At 42.9% G+C, this 25,816-nt stretch overlaps 1 protein-coding gene and 1 long non-coding RNA gene across 4 annotated transcripts in view; both read right to left on the bottom strand.

The window, feature by feature from the left end:
- DHRS7B (dehydrogenase/reductase 7B) overlaps positions 1-10,925 on the bottom strand; it is a 41,171-nt gene extending 30,246 nt beyond the window's left edge. Inside the window, exons 1-2 of one of the 2 annotated variants that reach the window (XM_030211032.1) lie at positions 10,775-10,925; positions 1,506-1,681 (exon numbers count right to left, since the gene is read on the bottom strand). In XM_030211032.1, the coding sequence (XP_030066892.1) occupies positions 1,506-1,681; positions 10,775-10,788 (190 nt within the window). In that variant the 5' untranslated portion in view covers positions 10,789-10,925. Of the gene's footprint in view, positions 1-1,505; positions 1,682-6,834; positions 6,906-10,774 lie in introns of those variants that run through there. The other variant, XM_030211033.1, reaches the window with a different exon arrangement.
- Positions 10,926-11,454: 529 nt separating this feature from the next.
- LOC115475383 lies at positions 11,455-16,012 on the bottom strand. 2 transcript variants are annotated; one of them, XR_003943018.1, is made up of 3 exons: positions 15,669-16,012; positions 12,575-13,276; positions 11,455-11,818 (listed from the first exon to the last, which is right to left on the bottom strand). It is a non-coding gene; the product is annotated as an uncharacterized LOC115475383 (long non-coding RNA). The 2 variants fall into 2 exon arrangements; XR_003943019.1 differs by having other exon boundaries at positions 12,670-13,276.
- Positions 16,013-25,816: the final 9,804 nt, after the last annotated feature.

Genomic DNA, 25,816 nt, shown 5'->3' with positions numbered 1-25,816 from the left:
TGGATTTTTATGCTGTGCTATATGTCTAAGTTCTTTGCTTTATTACTGTCAGAGAGAGATGATTAATACATGAATGGCTTCTTGTCGCCAGTTGAGGAGACAGGGAACTGAAGATTCATCTTGGGTCGTTCAGCCAGCGTGAAGCAGTACTTTCCAGGCAATGATCCAAAGGAGAACACGCCCATCTGGTACTTGCCAGAAGGCGATCACAGGACAGCAAGGAGGACAAAACAGATAGCATTACAGGAGATCACATACAAGAGGCATCACCCAGAGAAGCACCTAAAACTATTCACTAGGAAACCTGAGGCACTTAAGACATTTCTTTGGCTCCCTTTGGTTGGTTTAAGTGAAGTCACGCCCACTGAAGAAGCTGAACCTTTTTGTTTGAACATCAGTCCCTGCAGTGGGTGTCTCACTGGAGTCCGGGTTCAATTTACTGCATTATCCCCAAGGGCTCTGATGATTTGCTTCCCTGTAACCCTCCTGTTTGAAGCAAGCAAAGAGTCCTGCCTAGCACAGTGCTCTCTCCTCTCTCTCTCTCTGCAATGAGAACTCGGGAGGGGGGTTACAATTTTCCTGCAAGGAGAATATTTGAGAGCACGTGAGCACTGCCCTCCAGTATTCATCAGTCGCATGGCTGTGCCTGCTTGCCACAACTGGGGGTCTTGGGCAGAAAGGAGATGTGGGCTGTCCCAGGTGGTGCCTGTGAGGAAGGGCAGTTCTTCAGAAAGCCTGTTGTCCTCCCTCACAGGCACCACCTGGGACAGCCCACATCTCCCTTCTGCCCAAGGACCCCCAGCCGCAGCGAGGAGGCTCAGCCCTGCTCCTGATGAATACTGGAGGTCAGTGGGGGAAAGGGGAGGGAAAAGAAGTAGAGGACTATTGCCAGCACTGTGTCCAAAATTCCAGCGGCCTTAAGTTCTGCACCAAAATGGCAACGCTGAAAAGTCCTGCTTTGGTATTTCGAGCTCCTTATATGTCCCGTCCCCCCCATCCCTCATTGTACTGCTCAGATGTTTTCTTTCACAAACTAGTGGCTCTCTTCTCCCATAACTTCTTCACCCCTATCCTCCTTCAGTGCTTGCAATGAGCTCTCTGTACATCCATCAGTGTCCATTTACACCCAGGGGAACTCTGTGCAACTGCTCAATGAAGACATTGCACAGAATCCCCCCAAGAGCAGACACTGTCTTCCTAATTCTATATAGTATGCCACGTTACGCACTGAATTGGCACTCGGATGGGAGCTAAGCACCAAAACGGGACTAAATGTACATAACTGCACTTAACCGCTAAGGGCTTTAGTGCATAACTGGGTGGCTCGTACACTTAGCTTAGGTGCTAACTTTTACATCTGCTTTTTACATGGCTTAAGCAACGACACCTAAATGTCGGTGCTCAAACGCCGACAGACTCTATTCTATAGCGGAATCTGGGCTCTTATAGATTTTTGGTGCTTTTAGCACCCTTGATAGAATAGGCCCCTGTATCTCATCACCCACCTTTTCCCAATCCAGAGGTAGCTCCCGTTATCACCACCACTGCATCCTGAAGATAAGCTCTTGTTCGCAATCTCTGCAGCAACCGGTAGAGGCCAAAGAGCCCCAGGCTGCCAAGCAGAAGAGGTATAATGGCCATCGAAGTAATGTCCATGGGCTTCCCTTTATAAATGGGCTTCCTATGGATTGAAAGAAAATACCCCATCAATTCCTCTCATATGTAGGAGCAGTCTGCTTAATGCATCCATTGTTTTGCTGATGATCTGCTCCTTCTAAAGAGGACAACATTTTAAAATGGAAATGTGTGCAAAGCAGCCAGGAATTGTATGGAACCTTATCTTGTGGGGGAACTCTAATAAGTGTAGTAATTTTGCAAACAGTCTTTGCTGGCATTCGAGAAGGTTTGGTTCTTATTCGAGACAAAACCACAACTCTCATCATGAGTAAACATAAAGCACGTGCAAATGTATCTATGTGCACAAATGGACGGACGGACCCTCCCCAACACTTTAGTGAAAGGCACCTAAAACTAACTCATCATAAAGCTAAGATATGTAAGAACCCCAAAACGTTAACTGCACCAAAAGCCAACAGTCCAAGGTCCCCCCCCCTCCTCTAGTAAGCATAAAGAACCAGCAGTGTCTCAATTCCCTTCTTAATGAATTAAGGACCTAATTTAGCCTGCCATCTGAAAAAGGAGTTCCATGCTACGATGCCCTCCCGTACCCCTTTGCCAAATGGCAGGAAAGGGGCTTGAAGCCCTGATATCCTCCACCTTTCTTCTCTCGGGAACTCTCCCATTCGATTTACCCTACAGGATGGCAAAGGAAGTCTTGAGCATAACAGATCTGCAGTCCCTGTAAACAAGAATGGCGCCAGCTAACTTGAGAGGGTAGTGGATACCTGGAACGCTAGAGGTAGTAGAGTCAAAATACGGTGAAGGAATTCAAAAATGTGTGGGATAAATACAGGGGATGCTTAAATAGGAAGAGGATGGAATCAAACTATGGCTGTTGAGGTATTATATTGGACCTGGCCAAGTTGCGGACAGACCTTCATCAGGGGTCGTACAGGTTTCCAAACTAAATCAATGAAGCTTAAAGCAGGTGCTTTGATTTCTGCGTGAATAGTTCTTCACTGCAAATGCCCAAAAAATCCCCAGGTGAAGCTAGGAATTGAAGCACCTGCTTTAAGCCTCATTGATTTGGTTTGGAAACCTATGTGACCCCTGATGAAGATCCGTCTGAAACTTGGCAAGGTCGGGTCTTGTTTCCAATAAAATCTTGTTTGGATGAACTCTTGCCCACTCTTCTTTCCCTGGATCGCTGCTGCTGTTGTGTCATTTGCTCCTATTCTGCAGTGGGCTGTCTCCTGTTTCTTTTTGTTTCGAGGTGTTATATTGGGCAACAATAGTTGGGAACTAAAGTCAGTGCCAGACTTCTATAGTCTGTATCCCGCAAATGGCAAAAGACAGGTGTAGATTATGGAACTAAGGCCCATGCCTGACGGCCTTCTACGGTTTGTGTCCTGCAAATGACAAAACACAGGTGTGGATTAGGGAACTATGGCCAGTGCTGGATAGACGCTATGTACACCATACAACAGAATCTTGAAGGGAGAGAGAAACCACATCAGATATCTACCGAGTTCCTTTTGACCCTTGCAAGAATTGCTATGAAGGAAAATTATTTCATGTTTAATGATAAATTTTACTTACAAACTAGTGGAGTTGCGATGGGGGCAACATTGGCACCGTCAATTGCTAATCGTTACATGTCTAACTTTGAACAAGAATGGATTTCTCAGTCCCCGTTTCATGATGTCATATTGAAATGGTGGAGGTATACTGATGACATCTTTATGCTGTTTATCATCACTGGCACCAAAAACCCCCTTGTTTCTTTAGGTATAAAATGCTAACTTCACAGAACTGACGGGATGGATCTACAAAGAAGAGTGAGAAATTACTTAAACTTCAAGTGTGGTAAACAACGTGTAAGTGGTCGGTCCATCACACTGACTTTGGCCATAGTTTCGCTGTAAATAGCTGTCTCAAGGCGTGGGAGACCAATAGTATCAAACACGTTCGGCCTTCCTGGGGGAACATGTTAATGTTGAGATTAACAATACTGTTATCAATACTTTTGGCTATAAAATATTGTCCCAAGACTGCATCATATTTAATTACCTATATATGGCTGGCATGACGGCAGATTGCCAACTGGTGTTTAAGCATGTATGACTATAACCTGCACAGAGTGGCGGGTGCAGCTTAGTCTTTGTTGAGTAGACTGGATGGAGCACATGGGTCTTTATCTGCCGTCATTTACTGTGTGTTACTGTGATGCTCTCTTCTGACTACATGTGTAGGGGTCAGCTGGTGTTATCAGCAGAACAAGTGAGGAAGCAGCAGTGGAGATCGTTCTTGGCCCTCAGATTCTTTCTTTGCAGTCGGATGGGGTGGGCAGGGGAGGGGACCTAGGGGAACATTGGGTCTCTATGTCCCAGCCTCAACTCAGCTCTTTGAATTGGGGGGGGGGGGGGGGGGGGGGAGGGAGAGTACAAGCAGGTTGTTTATTTTCTGGAGGAACAGGATTATTAGACCACCACCGGTCCTTTATTCACCTGGGGTGGGGTAAGGTTTACTGGGTTATGGAGAGCTCTTCTGGAAACCGGAGGGAGATCAGGCATGCAGCAAAACTGTTTTTTTGTTTTTGTTTTTTTAAACATGGTATTCACTAACATGTCAATATACGATATCAAAATTAAAAAAAAAATTCTGATAATTATTAGCGTATAGCGCTACCAGACGCACGCAGCGCCGAACACCTGACATAAAGAGACAGTCCCTGCTCAAAAGAGCTTACAATCTAAATAATACAGACAGACAAGACAGTTACGGGTGAGGGAAGTAATGGGTGAGAAGGAAGGAAGGGACAAGGGGAGGGCAATTGAGCAGTGGCTAGGAGCTAAAGGCAGCAGTGAAAATTATTTACCAACTGGCTAGACTGCCTCTTAAAATTTCACTAGGTGGTTGAAGTCAGCTGGGCAAGTTCTGGGCATATATGGGAGCAAGATTACGTTAGGGGAGGAACGTTATGAAGCTACTGTTGATTTTCAGTGCTGGTCAGCCAAAATCAAAGAGCTGAAATAGCAGGCCAAATTTTGAAGGAAAGCTACAGAAAAGAGAAAATCCACTTTCCAAGATTAGCCCCTAGCCTCTCCCCCCCCCCCCCCCCCCCCACAAACAGAGATACGCGTGTAACTTAATTGGCGGAACAAGATAATCAGCATTTTTAACAGCACTTAACAAGCAATAGCAAGCACTAACCGGCAATAATTACAATTTATGCACAGAAATTGTAAAGCGTATTCTATAAAGAACTGCGCCTAAATTGCAAAGCACACAGGTCAAAATAAACGCACCTAGCTTAAAAGGAGCATGTTTATGGGGGTGTATTTATGGAATTTTCACGGGCGTTCCAAACTTTCTACGTGAAATTACAGAACATGGGTCAACGTGACAATCTACGTGAACGTATTTACATCAGGTATTTATTGGCGTAAATGCATGCACGTAGATTTAGATGCTACGGTATCAACTAAGCGTATTCTATATACCGCGCCTAAATCAATCTATATAAATGAGACGTGACCGACTCACCCAAAAAGGCGCAGTAGAGCCCGAATGTTGAGACGGCAAAATTCCAAGCCCCGCCTCCACTAGCTCCAGAACCAGAAAGGAGGAGGAGTCAGAGGCGGGGAGAGAGGCGGAGAGTACACAACACAGCCAGAACGTACGTGGAGAGAAGGACAGGGCGTGGGAATCAGAGGGGGAAGGAGGAACAATTGAAGGCCCCCCTCCCTGACGTTGCCGCCGCTGCTCCCGCCCCCCTGTGCCGGGCCCCCTGTACTAACATGACAGCGCCTCTCACCTCTGTGTGAAAGCGCTGCAGGCAGCAGAAGATCGATCTTCTGCTGCCTGCAGCGCTTACACACATAGGTGACAGGCGCTGTCATGTCAGTGCAGGGGGCCCGGCACGGAGGGGGGTGGGAGCGGCGGCGAGGAGGGTATGTGGACATGGGGGGAGGGCAGGGGAAGCGAAGGGAAAGAGGAGGGTTGCTGGACATGGGGGGAGGGCAGGGGAGAGAGCAGGGTTGCTGGACATGGGGGGAGGGCAAGGGAGAGAGCAGGGTTGGTGGACGGGGGGAGGCCATAGGAAAGAGGAGGGTTGCTGGACATGGGGGGAGGGCAGGGGAGAGAGCAGGGTTGGTGGACGGGGGGGGGAGGCCATAGGAAAGAGGAGGGTTGCTGGACATGGGGGGAGGGCAGGGGAGAGAGGAGGGTTGGTGGACGGGGGGGGGGGGGGAGGCCAGGGGAGAGAAGAGGGCAGGGGAGAGAGCAGGGTTGCTGGACATGGGGGGAGGGCAAGGGAGAGAGCAGAGTTGGTGGACGAGGGGGGGGAGGCCATAGGAAAGAGGAGGGTTGCTGGACATGGGGGGAGGGCAGGGGAGAGAGGAGGGTTGGTGGACGGGGGGGGGAGGCCATAGGAAAGAGGAGGGTTGCTGGACATGGGGGGAGGGCAGGGGAGAGAGGAGGGTTGGTGGACGAGGGGGGGGGAGGCCAGGGGAGAGAGGAGGGCTGCTGGACATGGGGGGAGGACATAGGAAAACAAAAAACTTGCCCGTTTTAACGGGCTTAACGGCTAGTATTATAGAATATGCTTAGTTCCGTGCAACTTTTTTAGGTGCCATATATTCAATGGCCCACAATGGCAGTATTCCATGCTACCAATCTCAGGGCAAGCAGTAGCTTCCCTAGGTCAGTCTCAATAGCAGACTATGGACTTTTCCTCCAGGAACTTGTCCAAACCTCTTTTAAACCCAGATACGCTAACCGCTGTTACTACATCCTCCGGCAAAGAGTTCCACAGCTTAACTATTCGTTGAGTGAAAAAAATATTTCCTCCTATTTAATTTAAAAGTATTTCCATGTAAGTTCATTGGGTGTCCCCTAGTCTTTGTACTTTTGGAATGAATTAAAAAAATAAATAAAATCGATTCACTTCTACTTGTTCTAAACCACTCGGGATTTTGTAGACCTCAATCATATCTCCCCTCACCCGTCTCTTTTCCAAGCTGAAAAGCATGCACTATGGTTAATGGTTCCAGCCATATGAAATACTAAAAAGGTCTCATTCTCCTTGCCCTCCCAGAAAAATGGAAATTTAGGCTTAACAACTTCAGCTGCTATAAGGGTTTCTGTGCAATAGACTCCTTCCTATACAATAGGAAGCAGGCATGCAGATCCGATGAGCAGCAGGGACTGTACCTGGAAACACGTCAGACCTCTTTTAGTACGTGCAGCAAGTCATCTGCCTTCAAACTCATGCTAGAAAATACAGTTGCAAATATCACTTTCCTCCGAGTAAGTTTTGCATATGCTGACACCACAGCTCTCTGCGTGACGAAGGCAAGCAACTGGGAACCTATTTTTAGAGACAGTGAGCTGGGTGGAACTGGGGGGGGGGGGTACACATAGGATTCCACGGCTCCTTTTATCCAGGCTGAAAGAAACCTCTGAGCAGTTCTTGCCAACAGCACTTGTTCCAAGTCTCCCTCAGCTCCACACCAGGACAAAGCAATTTAAACTGGGACGTGGCAGCACACTAAGGTACCTTTCAGCCTTATCTCAGCTGATAACACCCTCATCCTCCCCGTCCCATCTGCCCGCAACCTCGGAGTCATCTTCGACTCCTCCCTCTCCTTCTCTGCGCATATCCAACAGACTGCCAAGACCTGTCGCTTCTTCCTCCTCAACATCAGCAAAATTCGCCCTTTCCTCTCTGAGCACACCACCCGAACTCTCGTCCACGCTCTCATTACCTCTCGCCTGGACTACTGCAACTTACTCCTCATCGGCCTCCCACTTAGGAGCTCATTTTCAAAGCACTTAGCCTTACAAAGTTCCATAGTAACCTATGGAACTTTGTAAGGCTAAGTGCTTTGAAAATACGCCTCTTAGCCACCTATCCCCCCCTTCAGTCCATTCAGAACGCTGCCGCACGTCTTATATTCCGCCAGAACCGATGTACTCATATCACCCCTCTCCTCAAGTCACTTCACTCAGATACCGATCAGATACCGCATACAATTCAAGCTTCTCCTCCTTACCTACAAATGCACCCGGTCTGCGGCTCCTCACTACCTCTCTACCCTCATCTCCCTCTATGTTCCCGCCCGTAACCTCCGCTCACAGGACAAATCCCTCCTTTCAGTTCCCTTCTCCACCACTGCCAACTCCAGGCTCCGCTCATTCTGCCTCGCCTCACCCTATGCCTGGAACAATCTTCCTCAACCCCTACGCCAAGCCCCCTCCCTACCCATCTTCAAATCTCTGCTTAAAACTCACCTCTTCAATGCTGCGTTCGATACCTAACCTTTCGAGAAATATAGTATGCCCTATCAGATTGACTCTACACCTGTCTTTTAGATTGTACACTTGTCTTTAGATTGTACACCTGTCTTTTAGATTGTAAGCTCCTTGAGCAGGGACTGTCCTTCCATGTTAAATTGTACAGGGCTGCGTAACCCTAGTAGCGCTTTAGAAATGTAAGTAGTAGTAGTAGTAATCGCAACCACCTAGGGAGCTGGTGTATGCTAGAGACCTGCACGAGAATGGGGTTTGCAGGAATCCCACGGAATCTGCAGGGTCCCGCAGGTATGGAAGCAGCTCTGTGGGTTTCCTGTGGGGACGGAAGCAGTTCCTGCGGGGGTTCTCCTGGTAGTGCAAAATGCACCTGTGCCAGCCTTTCACCAACCAAGTTCTTTGAGTACCACCTCCTCCTTTAACAGTGCAGATGTAGAAAGCCTTCCATTTACCTTCTCTGCTCTGACACAGGCATGATGCATGCATTTGGTAACCTCTCAGCACACAGTGCCAGTGAATCAGAGACCAACCTTACATAAGTGTTCCAACTTCCATTTCTTCCTTGCCTGCTGTGCTGTGACTCGAACCCAGAGACCAAGAGAGCCAACCGGAATTTTTTTTTTTTTTTTTTAGGTACCATTAAATTCTTGCAGGGACGTCCGGGTTAGATTTCTGTCCCCGTGCAACTCTCTAGTGTATGCTCGATGCAGTCTTAGCCAACCGGCACGTGACCATAGCGGCAGAATCTCCAGATTGGTCATTCATTCAAAAGGGTTTCATTACAACTTTGGCCACAGGAGGGACAGCTCAAAGGTCTTATAGAAAAATATTATAAGGAAGACAGGAAAAATTTTCAGAAAGTGGCCTTTCAAAATACAATCCAAAAATGGGCTCCAGACCTGGCTAAAGACTATACATTGAGGGACTTTCTGGAGAAGACGCAAGGTGGAGTGGATTTGGCAGAAAGCTTGTGCTACTGCAGTGGGCTTTGATCCTGGCAACCTAGGTTCAATTCCCACTGCAGCTTTGTGTGACCTTGGGCAAGTCACTTAACCCTCCACTGCCCCAAGTACAAAAAGCTTACATTGTAAGTCTCTTGGGGACAAAGTACCTACATATAATATGTACAGTGCTGCCTACGTCTAGTAGCGCTACAGAAATTATTATTAGTAGTAGTAATGTTATACAGACTATATGCCCCCTAGATGGATTCGGGTTTGGAAGGGAAGGTTGCATAACTGTCATATATGTGGGAACATGAAGGGGACATTTTCATTGTTGGTGGAAGTGCCCCTGTATTGCAACTTTTTGGGATACTTTATGGAGACATGTGGGCACCTCTCCCGAGTACAAAGTTATACTTACTGGATCTGAAAGATGAGAGTTGGACAAAGCTAAATCCTGCTTATTTGTGAGGCAGACATGTTTAATTGCTAAATGGTGCATTTTAACACAGTGGATACGATCTGAACCCTCCATCTTGTTGTTATTATTATTTATTGCATTTGTATCCCACATTTTCCCACCTATTTGCATGCTCAATGTGGCTTACAGAGTTTTGTTATGACATGTTCATTCATTGTTACGGTGAAATCAAATATACCACCCACTCTGCATGGAAAGACTGTCAGACTAAGGAGAAGGGGAAAAGAACATTAACTCATTTATCCAGTTGTGGAACCCTAGCAAACGATGCTGCTCTTTTTTTTTTTTTTAACACATGTACTTTTGTAGAATAATGTTGCCATTGTACATGCTACAAAATGTGTGTGTAATTATTTAGTAAATACACTGCAAAGTTTAAATACTGGGTAAACGACGGAAGTCAGTGTTTATCCCTGGGCATAAATAGCATGGAATCTAGTCACCTTTAAGATCGTGCCTGTAACGTTAAGTTTAGCTAACCATCAAATTATCCCAATTGACTCTGTACCATGCATCTTTGATCCCTCAGCTGTACGGTTAGCATCATTGTTACTTGAATGTTCTAATGCTTATTAGGTTATCATTAGTATTATGCTAACATTGTATTATATCTCTGGTATATGAATTCCAGTGCTGTTAAATGTCTATATTTTTTATACTGTTTCATGGTAGTTGCATTCGATCTGCAGCCCCTCCTTACCTCTCTACCCTCATCTCCCCCTACGTAACCTCCGCTCTCAAGACAAATCCCTCCTCTCAGTACCCTTCACCACCGCCAACTCCAGGCTCCGCCCTTTCTGCCTCGCCTCACCCCATGCTTGGAATAACCTCCCTAAGCCCATTCGCCAAGTCCCCTCCCTGCCCATCTTCAAATCCTTGCTCAAAACCCACCTCTTCAATGTCGCCTTCGGCACCTAACCATTATACCTCTATTCAGGAAATCTAGATTGCCCCAACTTGACATTTCATCCTTTAGATTGTAAGCGCCTTTGAGCAGGGACTGTCCTTCTTTGTTAAACGGTACAGCGCTGCGTAACCCTAGTAGCGCTCTAGAAATGTTAAGTAGTAGTTCTATTATTAGGTTTCAATTTACTGTTTTCAAGTTGACTTCATTTGTTGTATTTAGTTTATTCTTGGTTATTTTACTATTGTTTACGCTGCTACGCCTTGGGTGAGCTGACTGTTGGGGGAACGGGATATTGGGCTTGATAAGACTTTTAGTTTGACTTTACTACAACAGTGATGAGAAAAATATATGAGATTCTTTAGCTCTAGGTATTCTGGCTCCCTGGCCTACAAACATTTCCTTTTCAGCCGTCTACGCGCGCAGATTCGAACAGCACGCGCAAAGGGCTACCAAGTCACGCGCATGCGGGGATCAGGGAACCGGCCTCCCCTCCCCCGATCAAAGTCATACCTGATGTGGCCCATTGACAATACAGCGTCCCTCGTCCGGTGCCCTTTGACCGTCCCCTACGACACACACAAAAAAAGCTTTATTAAGCCTCTTTGACTACACACACGACACAACAACCTTCCTTCTCCCTCTACAGTCCCGCCTCCTCGCCGGAAACGGGAAGTTGCGTCATAAGAGAGCGCGGCCGGCGGCCGCGGGGCTGGAAAGTGGAGTCCAATAGGCGAAGAAGCATCATTGATGCAGTTAGTGTTGTTCCGTAGTAAAGGATGCGAGGAGGAGTCAAGGACGCAAATGTCCTTGATGAAGAAGATGCGCTTTTTTTGTTTGATTTCTATTGATAACCTTTTGTGAAGAAGAAGCTGCATTTTTCAGAGCAGAAAAAGACACGAGCGGCCAAGTCTGTTCTGTGACAGAGAAAGAAAGAAAGAAGTGAGATTTGGGGTCCGGGCTTGTTGCTGTGCGATCGAGGTTGGTTTGCATCAGTCTGAGCAGGTGGACAGAATACTGCAACTATTATGCATGGACTGAAAGGAAATGGGAGCCACCACCTTAGGAAGAAATGATGCAGTATTTGAATATATGGCTCAGCGATCGAAACTGATCAATGAAATTATTAGGCATTGATTTAAATAAAATAAAGACACCACCTTAGGAAGAAACTTTGGATGTGGTTGGAGTATCATATATGGCTCATAGTGTACCAGCGCTTGAAACTCATCAATGAAATTATTAGGGATTGATTTAAATGGAAGACACCACCTTAGGAAGAAATTATGCAATATTTGAATATATGGCTCAGCGATCGAAACTGATCAATGAAATTATTAGGCATTGATTTAAATGGAAGACACCACCTTAGGAAGAAATGATGCAATATTTGAATATATGGCTCAGCGATCGAAACTGATCAATGAAATTATTAGGCATTGATTTAAATGGAAGACACCACTTTGGGAAGAAATTATGCAGTATTTGAGTATATGGCTCAGCGATCGAAACTGATCAATGAAATTATTAGGCATTGATTTAAATGGAAGACACCACCTTAGGAAGAAACTTTGGATGTAGTCGGGGTATCATTATGCAATATTTGAGCGTATGGCTCAGCGCTTGAAAAACTCATCAATGAAATTATTAGGGATTGATTTAAATGGAAGACACCACCTTGGAAAGAAATTATGCAGTATTTGAGTATATGGCTCAGCGATCGAAACTGATCAATGAAATTATTAGGCATTGATTTAAATGGAAGACACCACCTTGGAAAGAAATTATGCAGTATTTGAGTATATGGCTCAGAGCTTGAAACTCATCAATGAAATTATTAGGCATTGATTTAAATAAAATAAAGACACCACCTTAGGAAGAAACTTTGGATGTAGTCGGGGTATCATTATGCAATATTTGAGCGTATGGCTCAGCGCTTGAAAAACTCATCAATGAAATTATTAGGGATTGATTTAAATGGAAGACACCACCTTAGGAAGAAATTATGCAGTATTTGAGTATATGGCTCAGCGCTTGAAACTCATCAATGAAATTTTTAGGGATTGATCTAAATAAAGACACCACCTTAGGAAGAAACTTTGGATGTGGTTGGAGAATCATATATGGCTCATAGTGTACCAGCGCTTGAAACTGATCAATGAAATTATTAGGCATTGATTTAAATAAAATAAAGACACCACCTTAGGAAGAAACTTTGGATGTGGTTGGAGAATCATATATGGCTCATAGTGTACCAGCGCTTGAAATTCATCAATGAAATTATTAGGCATCGATTTAAATGGAAGACACCACCTTAGGAAGAAATTATGCAGTATTCGAGTATATGGCTCAGCGATCGAAACTGATCAATGAAATTATTAGGCATTGATTTAAATGGAAGACACCACCTTAGGAAGAAATTATGCAATATTTGAGTATATGGCTCAGCGATCGAAACTGATCAATGAAATTATTAGGCATTGATTTAAATGGAAGACACCACCTTAGGAAGAAATTATGCAGTATTTGAGTATATGGCTCAGCGATCGAAACTGATCAATGAAATTATTAGGGATTGATCTAAATAAAGACACCACCTTAGGAAGAAACTTTGGATGTGGTTGGAGAATCATATATGGCTCATAGTGTACCAGCGCTTGAAACTGATCAATGAAATTATTAGGCATTGATTTAAATAAAATAAAGACACCACCTTAGGAAGAAACTTTGGATGTGGTCGGAGTATCATATATGGCTCATAGTGTACCAGCGCTTGAAACTCATCAATGAAATTATTAGGGATTGATTTAAATGGAAGACACCACCTTAGGAAGAAATTATGCAATATTTGAATATATGGCTCAGCGATCGAAACTGATCAATGAAATTATTAGGCATTGATTTAAATGGAAGACACCACTTTGGGAAGAAATTATGCAGTATTTGAGTATATGGCTCAGCGATCGAAACTGATCAATGAAATTATTAGGCATTGATTTAAATGGAAGACACCACCTTAGGAAGAAACTTTGGATGTAGTCGGGGTATCATTATGCAATATTTGAGCGTATGGCTCAGCGCTTGAAAAACTCATCAATGAAATTATTAGGGATTGATTTAAATGGAAGACACCACCTTGGAAAGAAATTATGCAGTATTTGAGTATATGGCTCAGCGATCGAAACTGATCAATGAAATTATTAGGCATTGATTTAAATGGAAGACACCACCTTGGAAAGAAATTATGCAGTATTTGAGTATATGGCTCAGAGCTTGAAACTCATCAATGAAATTATTAGGCATTGATTTAAATAAAATAAAGACACCACCTTAGGAAGAAACTTTGGAAGTAGTCGGGGTATCATTATGCAATATTTGAGCGTATGGCTCAGCGCTTGAAAAACTCATCAATGAAATTATTAGGGATTGATTTAAATGGAAGACACCACCTTAGGAAGAAATTATGCAGTATTTGAGTATATGGCTCAGCGCTTGAAACTCATCAATGAAATTTTTAGGGATTGATCTAAATAAAGACACCACCTTAGGAAGAAACTTTGGATGTGGTTGGAGAATCATATATGGCTCATAGTGTACCAGCGCTTGAAACTGATCAATGAAATTATTAGGCATTGATTTAAATAAAATAAAGACACCACCTTAGGAAGAAACTTTGGATGTGGTTGGAGAATCATATATGGCTCATAGTGTACCAGCGCTTGAAATTCATCAATGAAATTATTAGGCATCGATTTAAATGGAAGACACCACCTTAGGAAGAAATTATGCAGTATTCGAGTATATGGCTCAGCGATCGAAACTGATCAATGAAATTATTAGGCATTGATTTAAATGGAAGACACCACCTTAGGAAGAAATTATGCAATATTTGAGTATATGGCTCAGCGATCGAAACTGATCAATGAAATTATTAGGCATTGATTTAAATGGAAGACACCACCTTAGGAAGAAATTATGCAGTATTTGAGTATATGGCTCAGCGATCGAAACTGATCAATGAAATTATTAGGGATTGATCTAAATAAAGACACCACCTTAGGAAGAAACTTTGGATGTGGTTGGAGAATCATATATGGCTCATAGTGTACCAGCGCTTGAAACTGATCAATGAAATTATTAGGCATTGATTTAAATAAAATAAAGACACCACCTTAGGAAGAAACTTTGGATGTGGTTGGAGAATCATATATGGCTCATAGTGTACCAGCGCTTGAAACTCATCAATGAAATTATTAGGGATTGATTTAAATAAAATAAAGACACCACCTTAGGAAGAAACTTTGGATGTGGTTGGAGAATCATATATGGCTCATAGTGTACCAGCGCTTGAAACTGATCAATGAAATTATTAGGCATTGATTTAAATAAAATAAAGACACCACCTTAGGAAGAAACTTTGGATGTGGTTGGAGAATCATATATGGCTCATAGTGTACCAGCGCTTGAAATTCATCAATGAAATTATTAGGCATCGATTTAAATGGAAGACACCACCTTAGGAAGAAATTATGCAGTATTCGAGTATATGGCTCAGCGATCGAAACTGATCAATGAAATTATTAGGCATTGATTTAAATGGAAGACACCACCTTAGGAAGAAATTATGCAATATTTGAGTATATGGCTCAGCGATCGAAACTGATCAATGAAATTATTAGGCATTGATTTAAATGGAAGACACCACCTTAGGAAGAAATTATGCAGTATTTGAGTATATGGCTCAGCGATCGAAACTGATCAATGAAATTATTAGGGATTGATCTAAATAAAGACACCACCTTAGGAAGAAACTTTGGATGTGGTTGGAGAATCATATATGGCTCATAGTGTACCAGCGCTTGAAACTGATCAATGAAATTATTAGGCATTGATTTAAATAAAATAAAGACACCACCTTAGGAAGAAACTTTGGATGTGGTTGGAGAATCATATATGGCTCATAGTGTACCAGCGCTTGAAATTCATCAATGAAATTATTAGGCATCGATTTAAATGGAAGACACCACCTTAGGAAGAAATTATGCAATATTTGAGTATATGGCTCAGCGCTTGAAACTCATCAATGAAATTATTAGGCATCGATTTAAATGGAAGACACCACCTTAGGAAGAAATTATGCAGTATTCGAGTATATGGCTCAGCGATCGAAACTGATCAATGAAATTATTAGGCATTGATTTAAATGGAAGACACCACCTTAGGAAGAAATTATGCAATATTCGAGTATATGGCTCAGCGATCGAAACTGATCAATGACATTATTAGGCTTTGATTTAAATGAAAGACACCACCTTAGGAAGAAATGATGCAATATTTGAGTATATGGCTCAGCGATCGAAACTGATCAATGAAATTATTAGGCTTTGATTTAAATGAAAGACACCACCTTAGGAAGAAATGATGCAATATTCGAGTATATGGCTCAGCGATCGAAACTGATCAATGAAATTATTAGGCATCGATTTAAATGGAAGACACCACCTTAGGAAGAAATTATGCAATATTTGAGTATATGGCTCAGCGCTTGAAAAACTGATCAATGAAATTATTAGGCATTGATTTAAATAAAATAAAGACACCACCTTAGGAAGAAACTTTGGATGTGGTCGGAGTATCATATATGGCTCATAGTGTACCAGCGCTTGAAACTCATCAATGAAATTATTAGGGATTGATTTAAATAAAATAAAGACACCACCTTTCGAAGAAATTATGCAGTATTTGAGTATATGGCTCAGCGATCGAAACTGATCAATGAAATTATTAGGCATTGATTTAAATAAAATAAAGACATCACCTTAGGAAGAAACTTTGGATGTGATCGGGGTATCATATTATGCAATATTTGAGCGTATGGCTCATAGGGTACAAGTACTTGGCTGCATCAACCTGTCTCTGTATTTGTGCTATTTGTCTGTTTAATATCATTGAGAGATATCTGATCACAATCACAGTATAATGATACTAACACTACTAATTGTAGGATACATAACAAGATAACTGGATGACTCATGAAATGCGGATATCCCCTAGCTCAGTGATTCCCAAACCTGGTCCTGGAGACACCCCAGCCAGTCAGGTTGTCAGGATATTCACAATGAACATTCATTAGAGAGATTTGCATACACTGCCTCCACATCTCATGAATATTCATTGTGGATATCCTGACAACCTGACTGGCTGGGGTGTTTGGGAACCACTGCCCTAGTTGATGGGGAAAATATGCAAAAAGCAATTCCCACCAACTCAAGGCTACTGCCCCTTTCATATGATCTTCTACCTTATGCAAAACATTTCTCAAAATAGTGTAGCATTGAATTGTGATCCAGAAAGTGAGTCTTTCAGGCCCTGTTGACTACGTCTGTCATATTAGATGTAAATTCTGTCAGCAAAACTTGAACATCTGGGACTTCTGGACTAAGTGTAACAGTCCAGGCTGAGTAATATAATTTCTGTCTCCTTTATTCTCAAAAGTTCCATTAATATGCAACAAACATTGAGATTACCAATCTACAGCGGTTTTATCCCAGGAAATAAGCACTCTCACAGGTGATGGGAAATTACATGTTCATTAGTAACAGATACATTATGGGTGTCAGCAAAAGTGAATCGTGCCATGTGAAATCCATACGTGGTGACTTAAGTGTGATGTGTTTGAATTTGTACAAAGAGGAATTACATATGATTAGTTCTTGAGGAGTAATTGGATAAGTTAGAGCTCCCTCTATTGTACATTCATGATTAAGAAGTGGATAACAGTGAAATTCTTCTGCAGTCTTAGGTCCCACTAAAAAAACAGAAGTGTGATACTGTGTGCGTGACACAATTTGTGCATACCACAGATTATTGTAATTAGAAGGAGAAAATGTCATAACTTTAAGAATTTGAAGAGTAATAAGTATTTATTTATTTAGATTTTTGCTCACACTTTTTTCAGTAGTAGCTCAAGGTGAGTTACATTCAGGTACTCTGGATATTTCTCTGTCCCAGGAGGGCTCACAATCTAAGTTTGTACCTGAGGCAATGGAGGATTAAGTGACTTGCCCAAGATCACAAGGAGCAGCAGTGGGATTTGAACCGGCCACCTCTGGATTGCAAGACCGGTGCTCTAACCACTAGGCCACTCTTCAATTGTGTCAAAGACAGTGCATTCAAATATCTGTCAGCCCTCTAGTGCAGGCCTTCTTTCACAGAAAGGTGGGTGCATGGAATGGCCTCTCGGTGGCGGTCGTGGAGATGAGGACTGTGTCAGAATTTAAGAAAACATGGGACAGGCACGTGGGATCCTTAGGAAAAGGAAGAGTTAGGGGCTGACTGAGGATAGGCAGACTAGATGGGCCATTTGGCCCTTATGTGGCATCATGTTTCTCAACCCAGTCCTCGGGGCACACCAAGTCCCATCGAGTTTTCTGGATATCCACAATAAAGATGCATGAGATAGATTGGCATGCTAAGGAGGAAGTGCATCCCAATCTATCTCATGCATATTCATAGCAGATAGTCTGAAAACCTAATGGGACTTGGTGTGCCCTGGGAACTGGGTTGAGAAGACCTGCTCTGGTGTATTCATATAGAAATCGGTACTCCTTGCCAGTTTCTCTAAGAATAGTGGAAGTCGCATCAACTTCAATCTCGGAAAATGTGGCAAGTTGTCTTAGCATATACCTTCCTATGTGAAAATACTGATTAGCATCTTTTGACAAAGCTGTTAACTTATTCAGCAAAGACTCAATTCGCATAGTGTTCATTTCACTCGTAAAAGTGCTCAATGTGCCAAGTACCCTAAACACACTTCGGGACAACCTGCTTCTAGAAACCAATCCTGTCATCATGTCTTACATAAGTATTGGCACACTGGGACAGACCAAAGGTCCATCAAGCCCAGCATCCTGTTTCCAACACTGGCCAATCCAGGTCAGAAATACCTGGCAAGATCCCGAAAAAGTTCAGTACATTTTATGCTGCTTATCCCAGAAATAAGCAGTGGATTTTCCCCAAGTAAATTTAATAATCGTCTATGGACTTTTCCTTTAGGAAGCTGTCCAGACCTTTTTTTAAAACCCCACTAAGCTAACCGCCTTTACCACATTCTCTGGCAACGAATTCTGTAGGTCTAGTGTCGGGTATGAATTTGGTATTTCTGTGTGACATGTATAATCCTTTAAAATTCAGCTTGATTTGTTGCATGTGTGGCTGAGGTGGATAAAAGCATTGAGGGATGTAATGTGATAGGAGAAATGGATGCTGTATAATTCCTTGAGCATATCTCTTTGAACCTACTGCTGGTTCTGTCCAAAACAGCTGAATCCATCCTGTAGGAACTCTGGGAAATCATGTTCACCTATTCGCACCTTAATTTTGCGTGTCGTTTGGCCTATATACGTCAAGCCGCACGGACACCAAATACAGTACACCACACCTTTAGAACTGCAGTCTGTCCTGGATTTTAAATAAAACCATCGATTGCTATGGGGGTATAGGTATCTTATGGCCCTCTTTTACATAATGACAGCATAAACATTTCCCACATCTGTAGTGACCTGTTTCCCCAGGCTTCACCCGAATCGGGGCTGATACCATCTCTCCTAGATTTCTGCCCCTACTATGTACGAATGATGTGTTTATAGTTTAGAAGAGGATATGCAAATATTCCCTTATCTCTTGTTTGTCTGTCCTAATTAGATTGTAAGCTCTGTCGAGCAGGGACTGTCTCTTTATGTTCAAGTGTACAGCGCTGTGTACGTCTAGTAGTGCTACAGAAATGATAAGTAGTAATAGGAGTCTTTGGGATTCCGGAATGTTGCTACTCTCTGGGATTCAGCACAGAATGTTGCTACTCTTTGGGATTCCGGAATCTTGCTACTCTTTGGGATTCCGGAATCTTGCTACTCTTTGTCCTTATCCCTTATTTGTCCTGTTTGTCTCTCCTAATTAGATTGTAAGCTCTGTCGAGCAGGGACTGTCTCTTCATGTTCAAGTGTACAGCGCTGTGTACGTCTAGTAGTGCTACAGAAATGATAAGTAGTAGTAGTAGTAGTCTTTGGGATTCTGGAATCTTTGCTACTCTTTGGGATTCCAGAATCTTGCTACTCTTTGGGATTCCAGAACCTTGCTACTCTTTGTCCTTATCCCTTGTTTGTCCTGTTTGTCCTAATTAGATTGTAAGCTCTGTCGAGCAGGAACTGTCTCTTCATGTTCAAGTGTACAGCGCTGCGTACGTCTAGTAGCGCTATAGAAATGATAAACAGTAGTAATAGGAGGCATATGTTGGTACCAAACGCTGCTTAATAAAAGAGCGCCTGCATCTCCTGCTTGCCAGAAGTGCTCACAGTCTGTTTGAATGTAAGTAGATCAACGGCACAGACAAAACAAGCAGGATTGAAATGTGAGATTACAGATCACCCAGCTTCCTGATCCATACTGGCCCTTCTCCGTGGCTAAAATCTAAAGCATATTCATTGGTCAGAAAACTCTCAACGCCATTGGTTCATTTTGATCCGAAAATGCATCAAATTTAGAATCTCCTAATGGAACACCAACGGGTGGGATAAAAACCACGACAGGCACCGAAAAATATCAGAAAAACACATACAACTGATGCAAACTTGAATTCTGGATAAAATGGCATATGATATGCAATATTTTCCACCTTAGATTTGGGCAGAAAGCTGGTCAGAGATGAGTTATCATTATCGCACAGGTGATGCAGGACTTTTTAACACCACTGTACAAATAGATGTGGCCAGTGATCACGTAAGTGTCGGCTCCTCACAACTGCTGTCAGACCACCCTGGCACTGCCCAAATTCTACCTGGGCAGGTAGAAACAATACTCGGTGGAACTGCTCAGTTAAAGGCCTCCGAATATCAGTGGCTGGTCCCACTCCATGTGGCTTAAGCAGGCAGGGGCCACTCCTGAACCACACAGAATATCGACCACGACATTATTAGGAATCAGAGTAGCGGCATTACTGGCAAAATTTCATGATACACAAGTCAAGGCTACACTAAAGACAAAACCACACATCTGGAAACTGAACTCTCACATTCCTTAATTCATTTATTTATGACATTTATATCCCACATCCCCAAAACAAGCTTGAGTTCAATGTGGCTTGCAGCTTAGATTTCAGCAATAGTGAAGTAGTAAGACACCACATCCACCTCTGATTTTGGTTCCTTTTCTCCTTTTTCTATTCTGAGGCAGGATGTTTTTGTGTGACTTATCTGGAGGAGAAAAGAGCTGGACAGTCTGAATGTAGTGGAACTCAAGCCTTCTATTGTCTTAGAAAGAAAGTGAAATTAAACCAAGTTCAACAATGTATCTAACCATCAGCTGATCCTTTTACTAAGGTGCGCTGAAAATGGCCTGCGGTAGGTTTTGGGCGCGCGCAGAATCATTTTTCAGTGCACCTGTAAAAAAGGCCTTTTTAAATTTTTGCCGAAAATGGACGTGCGGCAAAATGAAAATTGCTGTGCGTCCATTTTCGGTTTGAGACCTTACCGCCGGCCATTGACCTAGCGGTAAACTCTTACGCGGTAACTGGACGGTAATGACCTACACGTACCAAAATGCCACTTGGCATGTGTCCAATATGCATGGCAGTAAAAACATTGATACACTAAGAACATCTTACAGTACAGCGCCTTGAGTGAATTCCTTCAAAAAGGTGGTAAATAAATCCTAATAAAAATAAATAAATAAATAGCATGCAAGGCACTTGCTTCTTTCCAATTGTGCCTCCCTTCTCTCTTACAATGACACCTTGTGGTTTAAATGTAAAATGCATCCTACCAAAATGGAGTTACTGCATGGCTACCGCATGGCTCTTGCAGTAATTTCATTTTTGGCATATGTCCAATACGCGCGTCCAAAAAATAATTTTGGACACACGCCAAGTGACATTTGGTGTATCCTGCTGCAGGCAGTAATGAGATGTGAATGTGTGGACAGATGACCACGTCGCAGCTTTGCAAATCTCTTCAATAGTGGCTGACTTCAAGTGGGCTACCGACGCTGCCATGGCTCTAACATTATGAGCCGTGACATGACCCTCAAGAGCCAGCCCAGCCTGGGCGTAAGTGAAGGAAATGCAATCTGCTAGCCAATTGGATATGGTGCGTTTTCCCACAGCCACTCCCCTCCTGTTGGGATCAAAAGAAACAAACAATTGGGCGGACTGTCTGTTGGGCTGTGTCCGCTCCAGGTAGAAGGCCAATGCTCTCTTGCAGTCCAATGTGTGCAGCTGACGTTCAGCAGGGCAGGAATGAGGACGGGGAAAGAATGTTGGCAAGACAATTGACTGGTTCAGATGGAACTCCGACACAACCTTTGGCAAGAACTTAGGGTGAGTGCGGAGGACTACTCTGTTATGATGAAATTTGGTGTAAGGGGCCTGGGCTACCAGGGCCTGAAGCTCACTGACTCTACGAGCTGAAGTAACTGCCACCAAGAAAATGATCTTCCAGGTCAAGTACTTCAGAGGGCAGGAATTCAGTGGCTCAAAAGGAGGCTTCATCAGCTGGGTGAGAACGACATTGAGATCCCATGACACTGCAGGAGGCTTGACAGGGGGCTTTGACAAAAGCAAACCTCTCATGAAGCGAACAACTAAAGGCTGTCCTGAGATCGGCTTACCTTCCACACGGTAATGGTATGCACTGATTGCACTAAGGTGAACCCTTACAGAGTTGGTCTTGAGACCAGACTCAGACAAGTGCAGAAGGTATTCAAGCAGGGTCTGTGTAGGACAAGAGCGAGGATCTAGGGCCTTGCTGTCACACCAGACGGCAAACCTCCTCCACAGAAAGAAGTAAAAATATTTCTTTCCTGCAGCTCATGGAACTTCCTTTCCATGCATTGGACCAGTTTTGTTTGGTTTTGAGGTTTTTTGTTTTTTTTTGGGGGGGAGGGGGGTACTTCATTTCCCTAGAACCCTCATTCTAAACTCATTGGTTCAAACCCCCTCCCGAGTCCCCCCCATACCAACCAACCATACCAAATTTGGTCCTGTTCCATTTCACGTTTGGAGACTTATTTTAACCCAAGTCGTATAGACATTATTTCAACCCCTTCATTTCATTTTTTAACATTCAATTGGATTGGGAAGAATAAAACCTAAACATGGTGTACAAATTTAGGCATTGAAGACTTACTAATCTAGTTGCCGCAGGATATTGACAGATGAACAGATTGTATTTTGGGCTCCCAGGGACATCTCCTGCAGTGCTCAGAAAGCTCACAAAAAGTGGGACTGTGTTTATATACTAACCCCAAAATTCAAACATGATAAGCAACAAATTCAAAATATGTTGCAAAGGCAAATAGCTGAAAAATCAATTTTGTCCACAAGATGGCACTTGTGAGCAGAGATTTAACTGTCCTCCCTATGTAGTATACATTATGTATCTCGCCTCTGTTTTGAAGCCCTCCCTTGCTCATGATCTAACACTCTAAGCTCAGATCACTATTGATGCCTGGACACACTGCCCAATATCACAGCAAGCATCACCAGCTAATTCCAGTTTTTCTGGAGCATCAATGATGCTTGCCTATTTGCAGATGAAGTCTGTGTTTTCCTTCCCCGTGTGGTTATCAATAGAAATCAAACAAAATAAAACATGGAAAAGAAAATAAGATGATACCTTTTTTATTGGACACAACTTAATACATTTCTTGATTAGCTTTCGAAGGTTGCCCTTCTTCGTCAGATCGGAAATAAGCAAATGTGCTAGCTGACAGTGTATATAAGTGAAAACATTCAAGCATTACTATGACAGTCTGACAGGGTGGGAGGATGGGGGTGGGTAGGAGGTATGCATGGGGACATCAAAGCATATCATTGATATTCTAACAGGATGGGTTTGGATAGGTGAGGGGTGGGGTGATCAACAGAGACATACAGCTTTATGGTTTATAATGGGCTAGGAACCCCAGATCCTTGATAAGTCCTTTCTGTTGGATGTTAAAATATTCAATCATTCTGACTTCAAAGGTCTTACATTCTTGTATGGTTTTAAAGTTACCTTTTAGGATTCTCACTATGAAGTCACTGGTACAGTGTCCTGGTCCTGTAAAATGTTGACCAACAGGTGTGGGAACCCTACTGGCACCAGTATTGTTCATATGATATCTATGTAAATTGAATCTCCAATATAGCATCCTTTGTTACATTTTTTACACTGAATGATATATACCCCCATCCTCCCACCCTGTCATAGTAATGCTTGAATGTTTTCACTTATATACACTGTCAGCTAGCACATTTGCTTATTTCCGATCTGAGGAAGAAGGGCAACCTTCGAAAGCTAATCAAGAAATGTATTAAGTTATGTCCAATAAAAAAGGTATCATCTTATTTTCTTTTCCATGTTTTATTTTGTTTGATTTCTATTGATAACCTTAAGAGTGGACTAACACGGCTACCACACTTCCCCATGTGGAAACTGATTCCTTGCTTGTGAAGAATAGGGGGGGGGGGGGGGGGGGGGAATTGTTTTAACCATGAATTTGAAATGCCAGTGAAAGTGTTTAGGTGCATCTTTGTCTAACCCACACTCCTTCTTATCACTGAGAGCACCCCCTACTGCTTACCCAAAATACCAGATTTCAGTCCCTAGAAATTTCCCCTAGAACCCTCATTCTGATCTGGCTCATCTTCAAACTCACTGGTTCAAACCTCCTCCACCACCCCCACCCCCATACCTCAGGTGATGCTTCAGTAAACAGAGGGATCAAGCAGAGAACACACCAGTTCTTCCTAGAAAACCTGGGGATAAAGATATATAATATGGAGAATCAACAGATGTTCCAAAACAAAAATGAGGACGTTATAATGCTTTTGTATCACTCCATGGTGTGACCGGACCTCAAATATTGTATTCAATTCTGGTCACCGCATCTCAAAAAAGTTGTAGTGGAATTAGAAAAGGTACAGAGAACGGCAATGAAAATACTAAAGGGGATGGGACGACTTCCCTATGAGGAAAGGCTAAAGCAGCTAGGGCTTTTCAGCTTGGTGAAAAGATGGCTGAGGGGAGATATGATAGAGGTCTATAAAAGAATGGGTAGACATGAATCGCTTGTTTACGTTTTCCAAAAATACTAGGACTAGGGGCCACGCAATGAAGCTACAAAGTAGTACATTTAAAACGAATCGGAGAACATTTTTCTTCACTCAACATGTAATTAAACTCTGGAATTCATTGCCAGAGAATGTAAAAGCAGTTACCTTAGCGGGGTATTAAAAAAAGGTTTTGATGGCTTCCTAAAGGAAAAGTCCATAGACCATTATTAAAATGGACTTGGGGAAAATCCACTGCTTATTTCTAGGATAAGCAGAATAAAATGTACATTTTTGGGATCTTGCCAGGTACTTGTGACCTGGACTGGCCACTGTTGGAAACAGGATACTGGGCTTGATGGACCTTTGGTCTATCCCAGTATGGCAATACTGATATACAAGATTCTCAATTTGGGTTTGAATAGTGTATGCAATAGTAAAGACACTGATTAAATAGTGCAAATGATGTTTTTATTGCAGACTTGTATTTAATGCTTAATTTGAAGAACTATGATGCAGATAACTCAGTGAAAACCAGAAACAATTAGAACAGTTTGAGAACAGGTTAAAACATTAACCCCTCCTGTTTACTAAGCTGTGCAGCAATGCCGACACAGCCCATTCAAAGCCACTAGCACAGGGGGGTAAGAGTGTTCACAAGTGTGAAAATGAAATTTAAGATGGCTTAGCAAATCTAGTACTGGATCCAGTTTACACCAAAGCAACTTCTATTCTCTTTCTTAACATCAGCAACTACATATCTGCTACTCAACTTTCCTTGAAGGAAAAGCTAACACAGATATTTAAGTATCAATTTCCATTCTTATAACTTTCTTTGTATATCTGAGAGTTAAAATTCTTAGTTACATAGTAACATAGTAGATGACGGCAGAAAAAGACCTGCACGGTCCATCCAGTCTGCCCAACAAGACAACTAATGTGTGCTACTTTTGTGTATACCCTACTTTGATTTGTACCTGTGCTCTTCAGGGCACAGACCGTATAAGTCTGCCCAGCACTATCCCAGCCTCCCAACCACCGGCTCTGGCATAGACTGTATAAGTCTGCCCAGCACTAGCCCCACCTCCCACCACCGGCTCTGGCACAGACCGTATAAGTCTGCCCAGCGCTATCCCCGCCTCCCAACCTCCAGCCCCGCCTCCCACTATAAAATTCTTAGTTCTTAAACTTGTCTTTCTTTCCGGTCCCTGTAGGAACCAATCAGGTAGGTATTACTGCTTTTCTGGTTTGTGTGTGTTCTGAACTCAGTCTTTTGTTTGTTTTGTTAATTGAAGAATAATTGTGCATGTTTCTGTGATTTTTCCAAGCTATCTTTTTTTTCCCTCCAGCTTTCTTGCTTTTTTTTTTTTTTTCATCTGTCTTGTCTCTGGAGCTTTTCTTTCTTCCAGCTTTATCTTCTCGTACCTGATCTAGCTTTAACAGAGTGGAGGAGTAGCCTAGTGGTTAGTGCA

This window comes from Microcaecilia unicolor, chromosome 8 (assembly GCF_901765095.1).
Source record: "Microcaecilia unicolor chromosome 8, aMicUni1.1, whole genome shotgun sequence".
Lineage (NCBI taxonomy): Eukaryota > Metazoa > Chordata > Amphibia > Gymnophiona > Siphonopidae > Microcaecilia > Microcaecilia unicolor.
The sequence above is the reverse complement of the archived record's forward strand: the minus strand, read 5'-3'. Positions and strand labels throughout refer to the sequence as shown.